We start from the raw sequence: 10,986 nt of genomic DNA, 5'->3' as shown, positions 1-10,986 counted from the left end.
CTAATTAACAAACTTTTGTGGATGCAAAAATTAGGCAAGGGAAGGAGTGAAGATTGAGCACGAGAAGAAGTTGTCTGCGCTGCAGAGTCAGGAGTACAAAGGAGGTGATGAATCCAAGCTAAACAAGACTAAAACTTCCATAACCAGATTGCAATCACTCATCATTGTCACTTCAGAAGCTGTTTTAACCACGTCTAGTGCCATTCTTCGCCTCCGGGACACTGACCTTGTGCCTCAGCTTGTTGAACTCTGCCATGGGTCAGTCTTTTTTCTTCTCGTTGAAGTTGGTTTTTGTTTTTCGTTGTTCCTTAAGGACTGGCTCGGTTCTTAAACATATCAAAGCTAATCGCAGATAACAGTCTGATGCATATTAAGTTGATTCATGTGACTAGAGGCCTTGGTCTAGGCTTGTTTATTTGCTTCTGCAAAACTCATGTGAAGTCAAAACTAGACGGCTGAAATACCAAACCGTTAGCTGTTGTGCCAGTGGGGGTTTTGTGGGAAAGTTCCAAGTTAACAAAAATGACACAGGGAGGATATGTTTTGTGTCTCTAAATGCCATGTGTCGCTTGAAATGCAGATTAATGTACATGTGGAAGTCAATGCACGAGTACCACGAAATCCAGAACAACATCGTGCAACAAGTCCGTGGCCTGATGAACCAAACAGAGAAAGGTGAGTCAACATCAGAGGTACACCGGCAGGTGACAAGGGACTTAGAAGCAGCCGTATCCTTGTGGCATACAAGCTTCTGTCGCATCATCAAATACCAGAGAGAGTTCATCTGCTCTCTCCACGCCTGGTTCAAGCTGAGCCTGAGCAACGAAGAGGCAAAGAAACAGAGGCCAGAGTCGTTTGCCTTGTGTGAGGAATGGAAGCAGAGCCTGGAACGGGTGCCTGATACGGTGGCGTCAGAAGCCATAAAGAGCTTTGTAAACGTGGTACATGTCATATCAATAAAGCAGGCGGAAGAGGTGAAGATGAAAAAGCGCACGGAGAGTGCAGGAAAGGAGCTGGAGAAGAAGGCATCGTCACTTAGGAGCATAGAAAGAAAGTACTACCAGGCCTACTCGACGGTTGGGATAGGCCCCGGACCGGAGGCATTGGACGAACGGGATCCGCTGTCTGAGAAGAAATGTGAGCTGGCGGCATGTCAGAGGCAGGTGGAAGATGAGGTGATGAGGCACGTGAAGGCAGTGGAGGTGACAAGAGCTATGACACTCAACAACCTTCAAACCGGCCTGCCCAATGTCTTCCAAGCCTTGACCAGCTTCTCATCTCTGTTCACTGAATGTCTCCACACTGTATGTTCTCGTTCCTCTTCCATCAACAACTGAACTCATGATGTAAATTATTTATTTACCAAGTACCACTCTGCTTCTCTTTTGCATCATCATATGATAAAAAAAAAAAAAAAAGGAAAAACTCGAATAATCAGAGTTTTTTAACAAATGTGCCACATAACTAAACTTGTGGGTTCTACCACATTGGTGTACTTCTTTGACCAAATACCACAAGCCACAACTAAAATGATGAAATTAACCCTCATAATTATCTTTATGTTTTTCTAAATGAGACATTCTTTTTCCTTTTTTCTTTCCCATTTATGGTGTTTTAAATTGTTGTGTTATCTTTTCATCTTCAGTGCCCAATTTCTAATTAAAACGAAGAACTCTTAGTTTTTTTTTCTTGTTTCGTTATTGCCTAAACTAATCGAACCGGAACAAATCCACACCGAGTCTGACTCAGTAAGCCAAGAGCGAGTCGCGGAGTGAATCTCCGCCGTCCTAGACCGTCGTACGCCTCGGTGGCGTCTCGGTGACGTTTTCGCAGCGAAGACGATCGCTTTCGATGGGGCTGATGTAACGCTTCAGAACGCCTCTGGTTGGAATCCTCTGCACGAGGCTTTGTGTCGTCATAACTCAGAGATCGCGGAAGCTGGTCTCCGGAGTACCGTTCGGCGTGGTGCAAATGGAGACGGAGACTTCATCATCTGATCTTCGTGCTCAGCCGCATGAGAGATTTCTACATGGAGATATCGTTTCACTTCGAGAGCTCCGTGATACCGTTTAATAGACAACTATTTTAGGACAAGATGTTGCCAGTTGTAGACATTCAATGTTTAATGGACAACTGTTTCAGTTTGTCCATCAATAGTTTCAAAATGTCCTCCAACCTATCTTTTTGTTATGTAATTCAATTTCTCAATTTTTAACAGATATGTTCTTTGCATTTTCAGTATATCCACACACTTGTCAACCAATAAATGTGTCTACAGTCAGTTTTTATGTCCACACACAGATGTTAACCAATCAATTACTTGTCCACACTATACTTATTTGTCCACAATCACTTGACAACCAATTAAGTAGTTGTCTCTAATATACTTTTATGTCTACAGTCTATTTTATGTCTACAGTGTACACGCCCACTTATCAACCAATGAACATGTCTACTACATATGTCATATTGTCCTCCACATGCTTCATAGTTACAAGGAAAATTTAGTGAATTATATTTTCCACAACTCGTATTAAATTGTTAGGCACATACAACATCAAAATTAGTATCTCTGACAATTTATGACCACAAATCTCTCTCTTCGTCTCCTTTCCTTTTAATATATGTATTCTTATTTTATGCATTAACATCTCTTTTCTTTTACCCAGTGATTCTTTCATTTATCCACATTAATTGCCAATTCAGTCAAATAATGCAATAAATGCTAAGGCAGAAGTTTACTATGTAGCTGCATGGTCTATCATATGTTGAGTGTGTGTTTTTGTCATATAAATAATATATTTCTTTATTTCCACCTAATAAACATATGGGTATATTTGTCATTTGCAATGGTCCTTGTGGTAGATTGGAAAAGGGTTCGTGATTGTGGTAGATTGGAAAAGTTTTATATCAAATACCGTAGATCTGGCTAAAATCCCATAATCAAAATCAATCATCTTTCTTTCCCATTAATACATATGGGCCACCAAAGGCATGGGCCGAGCCCAGAGAGGCAGATCGAATTTGACTTAATGGCAGTTGACGTTGACATCGTACGCCGCACCCAACGACCGCCAAAGCGCTCTCTCTCTCTCTCTCTCTCTCTCTCTCTCTCACATGATCTCTTCTAACCAACAAGGCAGCAACAACAACACTTTCTCTCTCATGGCGATGCTTTCTACTACAACTGCTTCCGTTTCGGGGATTCAGATTGACTCGTCTGCGGAGGTAGTCTCCGATCCCACACCATCGTCCCCGGAGGGATCTCGCTCTGGCGGCTCACCTGATCGCCATGATCCTTCCACGTCTTCTCCGAGCCCCAGTCGTGGTGGTGGTGACAATAATCAGGTATCATCAGATGAATTGCATTCTTCTTTTAAGATCTCAAGCTGAATAATTTTTGATCTGTGATTCATGTTCCAGTCTGAAGTCATGTCGAGGAGTGAAGAGTATCGCCAATTATTTCGGCTTCCAGCTGAGGAAGTAAGTGTTCCCTCTGCCTCTGTCGGTCGCTCATAAATTCTTTGGCTTCTTCTTCTGAATTGTATGATTCATGAGTGTGTGTGTGTGTGTAGGTCCTTGTTCAAGATTTCAACTGTGCTTGTCAAGAGAGTATTCTTCTCCAGGTACTTAACTTATCTCTTTACGGAGTTTATGTTTGTCAGGATAGTATTCTTTTGCAAGTACTCTTAAGTCTTAACATTATGAGACCAAGGTACCATCCTAGTTATTATATCCCTTGGGCTTCTCTTTCTTTCTGCAGGGTCATATGTACCTCTTCATCCATTATATCTGCTTCTACTCCAACATCTTTGGTTATGAGACCAAGGTACCATAGTTATATCCCTTCCCTTGCTCTCTCCACTGACTGCTGCTTCTTTTTTCTTTTCCTATTCAACATTGATCGCAACTCTTCACTCTTGTTGCAGAAAATTATTCCTTTTGCGGAAATTTCTTGTGTTAAACGAGCAAAGACTGCTGGTATTTTTCCCAATGCCATTGAGATTTTAGCTGGAGGGAAGAAGGTACCACGAATTCTCTCTGCCTGTTATGTCATTGTCTTTGTTGCCTCTGTCCTCATCTTAGAACCGCATTCTTTCCCAGTACTTCTTTGCATCGTTTCTCTCCCGTGATGAAGCTTTCAAGCTTATCCATGATGGATGGTTGGAATATGGTACTGCTGTCAAACCAGACGGCGATTTTCAGGTGACTGAATAGCAGCTGCCAAACGCACTGCTCTTTACTGCTTAAGGCGTGTTGCCAGCTTGTTTATTCTTTCCTTATACTCATCTTTCTTAGCTTATCTTTTCAGGATTCTTTATCTGAGTCCAAAAACCAGGTAAATGATGGAGTTGTTAAAAGGGCACTCAGTTCCATAGATTTGGCAAATGAACTAGATATCCCATTGAGGTAATTTGACCGCTTCCACCATATTGTGTACCTGGTTCCTGTAACTTACTGCTTCACCGCTTACTATCTTTCCTTCACAGGGATGAAAATCTTCATCTTTCAGGCAGTTCAAGCTTTTCTGTCATTAGTCAGAATGGTGTTTCACCTTCTTCTGTTCAGCGGTCTGGAGAACCAGTTGAAGATATTATGGCTTCTTCTTCAGCAAATACTTTCAACTGGAAGCCTGAAGATATAAACGCACCTAAATGTAGTTAAAGCCCTTCCTCACTTTCTTCTTAGTTCGTTTTTTATGTTCTTGGTAATGTGGCAGATTATCATTTTCAAGTCAACTCTTTAAGGGTTTGAATGCTAGTAATCCTGTGGCAGATTATCATTTTCAGGTCAACCTGTTAAAAATGCAAACGTTTGGATTTCCTAGCTTTAGAATGAAGTGGTGGTTCCCTTAAAGTGGGCAATCAATTAATTCTAGGTCTATGTCATTATGTGTCTATCTTTTTGTTTCATTTTTTTGCAACTTAAACTGTCTCTATTTGAATTCAAATGGTCGAGGGGGAAATATCTCATAATGGTTTTATTATATAAGGTCTATTGGAGTGTTGTAACTTAGCTTTATTTTCTGGCCTGTTTATGATATTTCACTAGTACCCAATCTGTCCCACCAAGCTTGTACTCAGTTTGGAGACCCTATATCCTGCTGAACCGGTCATTTCATTTATACATGCATGATCTCTCATCTATTATTTTTGGTTAATGTGATCTGTTTTCTTTTTCTCATTTGGATTCACCGCACAAATTTTGTGTTTCTATGCAGTATCATCTGATTTTACAAAGGTAGCAGAGGCAAAGTTTTCGGTAATGTCACTTTCTTTGTCTTATGGGATAGAGGAAATTGTGAGACCATTCCCTATCAAATTTACGAGAATATAAGCATTAACTGAATGCAGAAGTTTCGTATGTACCTAAATAGACTTTACTCTTATGTTTGCAGATTCCAGTAGAAGAGTTCTTTAGATTGTTTTTTTCAGATGGTGCCGTCAGTTTTGTTGAATCTTTCCATAAAAATTGTGGAGATAAAGGTAGAGCTCTAAGTGATGGAATTGTTTCGTTGTTGTGGTTTATATGTTCTCTCTGTCGGTGTTCTTTTATCCAGAGGAGATTTTTTGTACTTGCAGAGTTTAGGTGTACCTCTTGGCAGCCTCATGAAAAGCTTGGACACACCCGCAATGTCTCGTTTCAACATCCGATAAAAATTTATTTTGGTAAAAATTTTCTTTCCTATATATATACAGTATTAGGTTACGGTCAATATCAAATATGTGTATGCTTGACTGTCGGAGTTCGTTCGAAGGTGCAAAGTTCGGTGGTTGCCAGGAGTCACAAAAATTTCGGATGTACAGAGATAGGTATCGAAATTGTGTTGTTTTTTTTTAGATCCTCAAAGCAAAGTAAGTTTGCACTCATAGATGCTTATCCTATGTCGTCTGATATTACAATTTATTTTTGCCAGCCATCTGGTTATTGAAACATCACAGGAGATCAGCGATGTGCCTTACGCAGATTATTTTACTGTAGAGGTAGGAGAATATTTACACCGAAAGCTATCAGTAGTTTGCTAGGTGATGTGTGTTATAGGTGAAATTAGTTAACTTTGGCTGATTCTAGGGGGTTTGGGATGTGAAAAGAGATTGCAGAGACTCGATAGAAGGTTGTGTACTGGATGTTTATCTCAATGTGGCCTTCTCTAAAAGAACAGTGTGGAAAGGTTTGTTAAGCTTAATCTACTCTTCCTTTGTCCTTCATTTTTTTCTCCTTCCTATCGAGTATGAAGCTTCTAGCTCATCAGTGTTCTCTCATAGATATGGAAATATCTTAGCTTTTGAAATTGAGTTTCTTATATGGTTCTGAAATCTGGCTTGACATCTATGACTTTTTACAGGGAAAATAGTGCATTCTACTTTGGAAGAGTGTAGAGAAGCTTATGCACATTGGATAAGAATGGTACTTTGTCAGCGGTCATTGGGTCAACATCTTCTGTTTCAGTTTCTGTAGGAATTTGAACAAGTTTATTTTTCTTTTCTTTTTATTATTTTTGGAGGCACATGAACTGTTGAAGCAGAAGAAGCTGGAAAACCAAAAAGGTTAGTGTTGGAGACTGATGATTAACAGAAGCCTTTTCCTTGAAAAAAAACTTGCTGACACCTTATTCTACAGGAAACAAGTTGATTGAGGATGGTGTACCGCTAGCAGTAAAGGAAGAAACAGTATCTGAATGTGAAGAGGAGAGGAAGGTGGAAATGGTGGGAGGAGGGGTAGTGAAAAAAAGCTTAAGTGAAGTGTGGGTGAATCTGACATCGTTTGTAAAGAGACAAAGCGGGACAAGGCAGGTTATAGTAATAGCGTTTGCAGTGATTTTACTGATGCAGGTATGTGTGTTTGGATAAATTAGTGGTGAATTAGAGAGAGAGAGAGAGAGAGAGAGAGAGAGAGAGAGAGAGAGAGAGAGAGAGAAGCTAATTGGTGGAAGTGTGTACAGGTGACGATAGTGGTGCTGCTGAAGAAAGGAGGAGGGGGACAAGTAGAGTACCATGAGAGGTACGACGATTACAGTGGGCATGGGGCGAGTTTGGGGTGGCTGGAGAAGAGAATGCATTTCCTAAGGGAAGAGATGATGATGGTTGAGGATCGCTTGCAGAGGATGCGACAAGACCACGCCGCCTTGAAGGCCCAGTTCCATCATTTGGAAGGCCTCATCCGCCGCAACCAACACTAGATTTGTTTCACCCTATTCTATGTTTGTGTAATGCAGATGGATATGCATGTATGTATGTAATCTCGGATGTTACTTCGCAAAGTTTTTATAGCTACGCAAATGAATTTGATCAGAGACTCTGTTTAACGAACTGAATTTAATCAATTGTATTCGGCTGTGCATACATATTATTGCATTCGGATATCATCAGAGTATATGAACTCTGCATCACAGAGGCATACAAAAGAAGCCTTTTCTTCTCATTCATGGCTTTGCAACATAGCAACACCGAGACTACCCTCATAAACCATGGAGATTATATTTTAACTAAACCTCTACCAAAGATCGAACTCACACCGGCAACTCACTGCACTTTTGTCCCGATTGGGTTCTCCCGACAAAACAAAAAAACGAATTTAATTATACATGGTTTTCATTGATGATTGCATTTGTTATTAGGAAATGAGAGTCCATAGAAACCAAAAAGGTAGCAATGAAAAACCAATGATGGTGGAAAGAGTTAATGCCAAGGACGAGGTAAAGAAAATAAGAAACGGGAAAAACAGAATAATAACCAACCCAAGGATCTTAATTACAGACCGACACATTTAAGGGTATCTTGTGTAAGGACCAAGTACAAGTGAGCCTAGTCAAACGAAGGAACACTTTTCTAGAAGGATGGTATCAATTAAATCAAGTTGAGCAGCAGCCGTTCTTCTGGGCCACAGGCTGTCCTCTGATCTGCACTGTCGGCGGTCTGGCGTTGTTCCCAGCTGGTTGGCTTGCCATTCTGCATCCAAACCACGATTCAATATCAATCATACGACACATTCACATTGTAAATTGATTAGCTACAGACAAACTACATGAAAAGCTTCTAGAAATTTTCAATATAAACCGCTGCAAGGTCAACATCGGTCTGTTCAAAAAGTTTCAGTTCATTTCCCTTTCCGAATGCATCTTTTAGCAACAAAGTCACTTTTTACTCAACAAGACCAATATAAAATGAGTGATGGCTTTGCAAAAGTTCCATCAGGTCTAATGGATCTTCTGAGCAAGAGCCGCCATTTATTTACATAAATGATGTAGGGTAAATACCTCTCTTTGATGGATGAAGACATTGCCATGAAAGCCAGTTCCACATTTGTAGCATCTTTTGCACTAGTCTCCAAGAAAGGAACTCCAATTTCATCGGCAAATGCCTACAAATGTTTAAAATATCACCAGGAAGCCAATTATAGCCTTACAGTTGGATGAATATTCATTCAAAACCATGAAAAGGAGAGAGAGTTGGTAAAAAGAGAAATGAGTATACCTTGGCTGTTTCATATGGAACGGCTCTGTTTTCAGCAAGATCACACTTGTTCCCAACCAGGAGTTTGTTCACATTGTCACTAGCATAACGATCAATTTCACTCAACCACTGCTTCACGTTATTGAAGCTTTCTAGATCTGTGACGTCGTAGACAATCTACCAGGTGGAACTAAGTTAGTACATATTCTAAAAAGAGTCAAAACGTAAGAAACCAACAGAAGTAAGTAGCTTACAATTATTCCATGAGCTCCACGGTAGTAACTGCTAGTAATGGTCCTGAACCGCTCTTGACCAGCAGTGTCCCACTGAAAGATAGTGAAGGGGGAAGGGAAAATACATGGTCATGAGTTAATGAGAAGCAAGAAGAGCAACCTTGGACGGTGAGAGATGAGGAGATAAGTAGAGAAATTAAACTAGTCTTGTTTAGCAAAAAAAGAAACACAGTAGAAAGAGGGAAAAATACGATTTGGAGCTTAATAGTCTTCCCATCTTGCTCCACTGTCCGAATTTTCTGAAGAAGAGATAAAGAAGGTGAGATCAAAGCCTCCAAATTGTGAAGGGAAAAAAGAAGAAGAAGGGAAACAACTTACAAAATCGACACCAATAGTGCTAATGTAGCTTTCTACGTAAGAATCATCCTGCAGCAGAAGAACAAACAAACAAACATGAGTTATTCAAATCCTGATAAGAAGCAAATGTAGAAGAAGCTACAGTGTTTGATCTCTGAGGAAAGAAAAATTACAGAAAATCTCAAGAGTAGACAAGACTTGCCAACGCCAGAATCCCCAATAAGGAGGAGCTTGAAAAGATAGTCGCTGCACAGAGACACAAAGAGAGATCACTAAATTACCAGTCCACTAAACAAAGAGATCAGACAGTGAGACTAATTCTATTTATTCAAACCAACCAACCAACCATTGGATCAATCTCCAAACCCTAGATTTCTATATCGCAAGAGAATCATCATCATCATCATCATCATCATCATATATATATATATATATGAAAGCGCTAGACTAATTAACTGAAGTATACGCGCCGATGGAAAAAGGAACTTACTACTCGGGATTCATGGTTTCTCGATCTGTGGGGAGGGAGAACTGACCGGCGATACAAATTCACAAATCTCTCCTTCGCTCTCTCTCTCTGTCTCTCTCTCTCTCTCTCGTTCGGACCCGAGAAGAATAGTGGAGTATTGGGCCTTGAAATAATAGTGAGCGGAGGCCCAATAACGCCAAATATTATAGAACACAAGTTTAGGGTTGCAAATTGGGCCAGCCTCACTAAGGTGATCCTTGCCTCTCTAACTTGTAATCTTTCGATTCACAAGGTGGGATTGTCATTTTGATAATTTTCTTCTTCTTCAATACGACGACTTTGAGTTATAGCAAAAGTGAGACCCCTCTGAGAACTAATCAAGGACTAAGGATGAGGTTAAAATTAAGAAGGTTAGTCTTGGACTCGGCCACTCGGGTCACATCCAGCTGTTCACATCTTCCGGTAGAAGCTTGAACGCAATGCAATATAGAAAGAATACCAAATTAATGCTGACTCAAACTCAAGAATAATAAAGGTAGCTATAATGGCTCACAATCCCACCTACCTTGACCGCAATTATCTTCAATACGATTCACAAGGTGGGATTGTCTTTCCGACCCTCACTCTAACAACAATAAACCATCCTAGTCAATATGCATGGCTTCATCCTACTAGTAATTTCAGGAATGTTTCCCCGACCATCTTTCTTTCCTTTTGGCGTTTTCTTCCTCACCAATCATTTAACAACAACCACTTTGTACCTCATTTCATGACTTCCACCCGTACTTCTGCTTTGGCCTAAAACTCTTCTTAGTGTATACGGGATTCGGAAACATCCCACAAACGTTACACCTATTTCACGGTTCTTCAGGTAGGTTGTAGGCTTTGTACAGGTATCAGACCATTTTATATCAAACTAGACAACAGATTACAATGCTCCAATATCTAATAATAACCTTTGATTATTTTTAAGAAAATAGAAAACTCTCTATGAAGTGTTAAATGATTGGTGAGTAAGACAGTTATATGTTTATTTAGTTTTGTAGGACTAAATGGACCAGCTTGGGCAGTCAAAATGGAACTACATATAGCTAGACAATCAGACAACATGAGCTGTAACGTAAGCACCATCATCTGATTAGGTGCGGACTTTCACACCCATCTTTTGTTTTCCCAATAACAATCGTTACTATTGCAAAATAACAGCACCTGGCCACAGCCCGATGTTTAGAAGAGCCAAACCATTGTCCACTCAATACCAACGGTCATATAAAAACTAAATGCAAAAGAAGCACAGGAATGGAAATCAGGGTTTTCAAACTAAACAACACATGAAACTCGCAATCACACTCATCAATGAACCAGAGACGTAGAAACAACCAAATTCCACTCACTAAGGCCCAACATATTCATCTGGTCTTGACATGATATCATGTCTAAATAGGCTTGATCTTGAAGTGCAGCGAGATGAGCG

At 40.2% G+C, this 10,986-nt stretch overlaps 3 protein-coding genes across 3 annotated transcripts in view; 2 read left to right on the top strand and 1 right to left on the bottom strand.

Moving 5' to 3' along the window:
• The window catches only part of LOC104758214, a 3,618-nt gene extending 2,225 nt beyond the window's left edge, over nucleotides 1-1,393 (top strand). Inside the window, exon 4 of the mRNA XM_010481053.2 lies at nucleotides 581-1,393. Coding sequence (XP_010479355.1) covers nucleotides 581-1,337 — 757 coding nt within the window. The 3' untranslated portion in view covers nucleotides 1,338-1,393. The remainder of the gene's footprint in view (nucleotides 1-580) is intronic.
• On the top strand, nucleotides 3,065-7,345 carry LOC104758206 (protein VASCULAR ASSOCIATED DEATH 1, chloroplastic-like). Its single transcript, XM_010481041.2, has 18 exons — nucleotides 3,065-3,348; nucleotides 3,424-3,483; nucleotides 3,576-3,626; nucleotides 3,764-3,829; nucleotides 3,930-4,025; nucleotides 4,105-4,206; nucleotides 4,313-4,410; nucleotides 4,491-4,657; nucleotides 5,222-5,262; nucleotides 5,399-5,486; nucleotides 5,583-5,669; nucleotides 5,759-5,813; nucleotides 5,918-5,984; nucleotides 6,073-6,172; nucleotides 6,347-6,408; nucleotides 6,506-6,548; nucleotides 6,622-6,833; nucleotides 6,944-7,345. Exons 1-18 carry the CDS (start codon nucleotides 3,118-3,120, stop codon nucleotides 7,178-7,180), a joined length of 1,863 nt encoding a protein of 620 aa, XP_010479343.1. The 5' UTR covers nucleotides 3,065-3,117; the 3' UTR covers nucleotides 7,181-7,345.
• On the bottom strand, nucleotides 7,637-9,645 carry LOC104758199 (ras-related protein RABD2a). Its single transcript, XM_010481031.2, has 8 exons — nucleotides 9,534-9,645; nucleotides 9,217-9,289; nucleotides 9,065-9,112; nucleotides 8,938-8,985; nucleotides 8,708-8,779; nucleotides 8,475-8,630; nucleotides 8,258-8,361; nucleotides 7,637-7,949 (listed from the first exon to the last, which is right to left on the bottom strand). Exons 1-8 carry the CDS (start codon nucleotides 9,545-9,547, stop codon nucleotides 7,853-7,855), a joined length of 612 nt encoding a protein of 203 aa, XP_010479333.1. The 5' UTR covers nucleotides 9,548-9,645; the 3' UTR covers nucleotides 7,637-7,852.

The sequence above is a fragment of the Camelina sativa genome, chromosome 3 (assembly GCF_000633955.1).
Source record: "Camelina sativa cultivar DH55 chromosome 3, Cs, whole genome shotgun sequence".
Lineage (NCBI taxonomy): Eukaryota > Viridiplantae > Streptophyta > Magnoliopsida > Brassicales > Brassicaceae > Camelina > Camelina sativa.
Note: the sequence above shows the minus strand (reverse complement) of the source record. Positions and strands in the feature narration are given on the sequence as shown.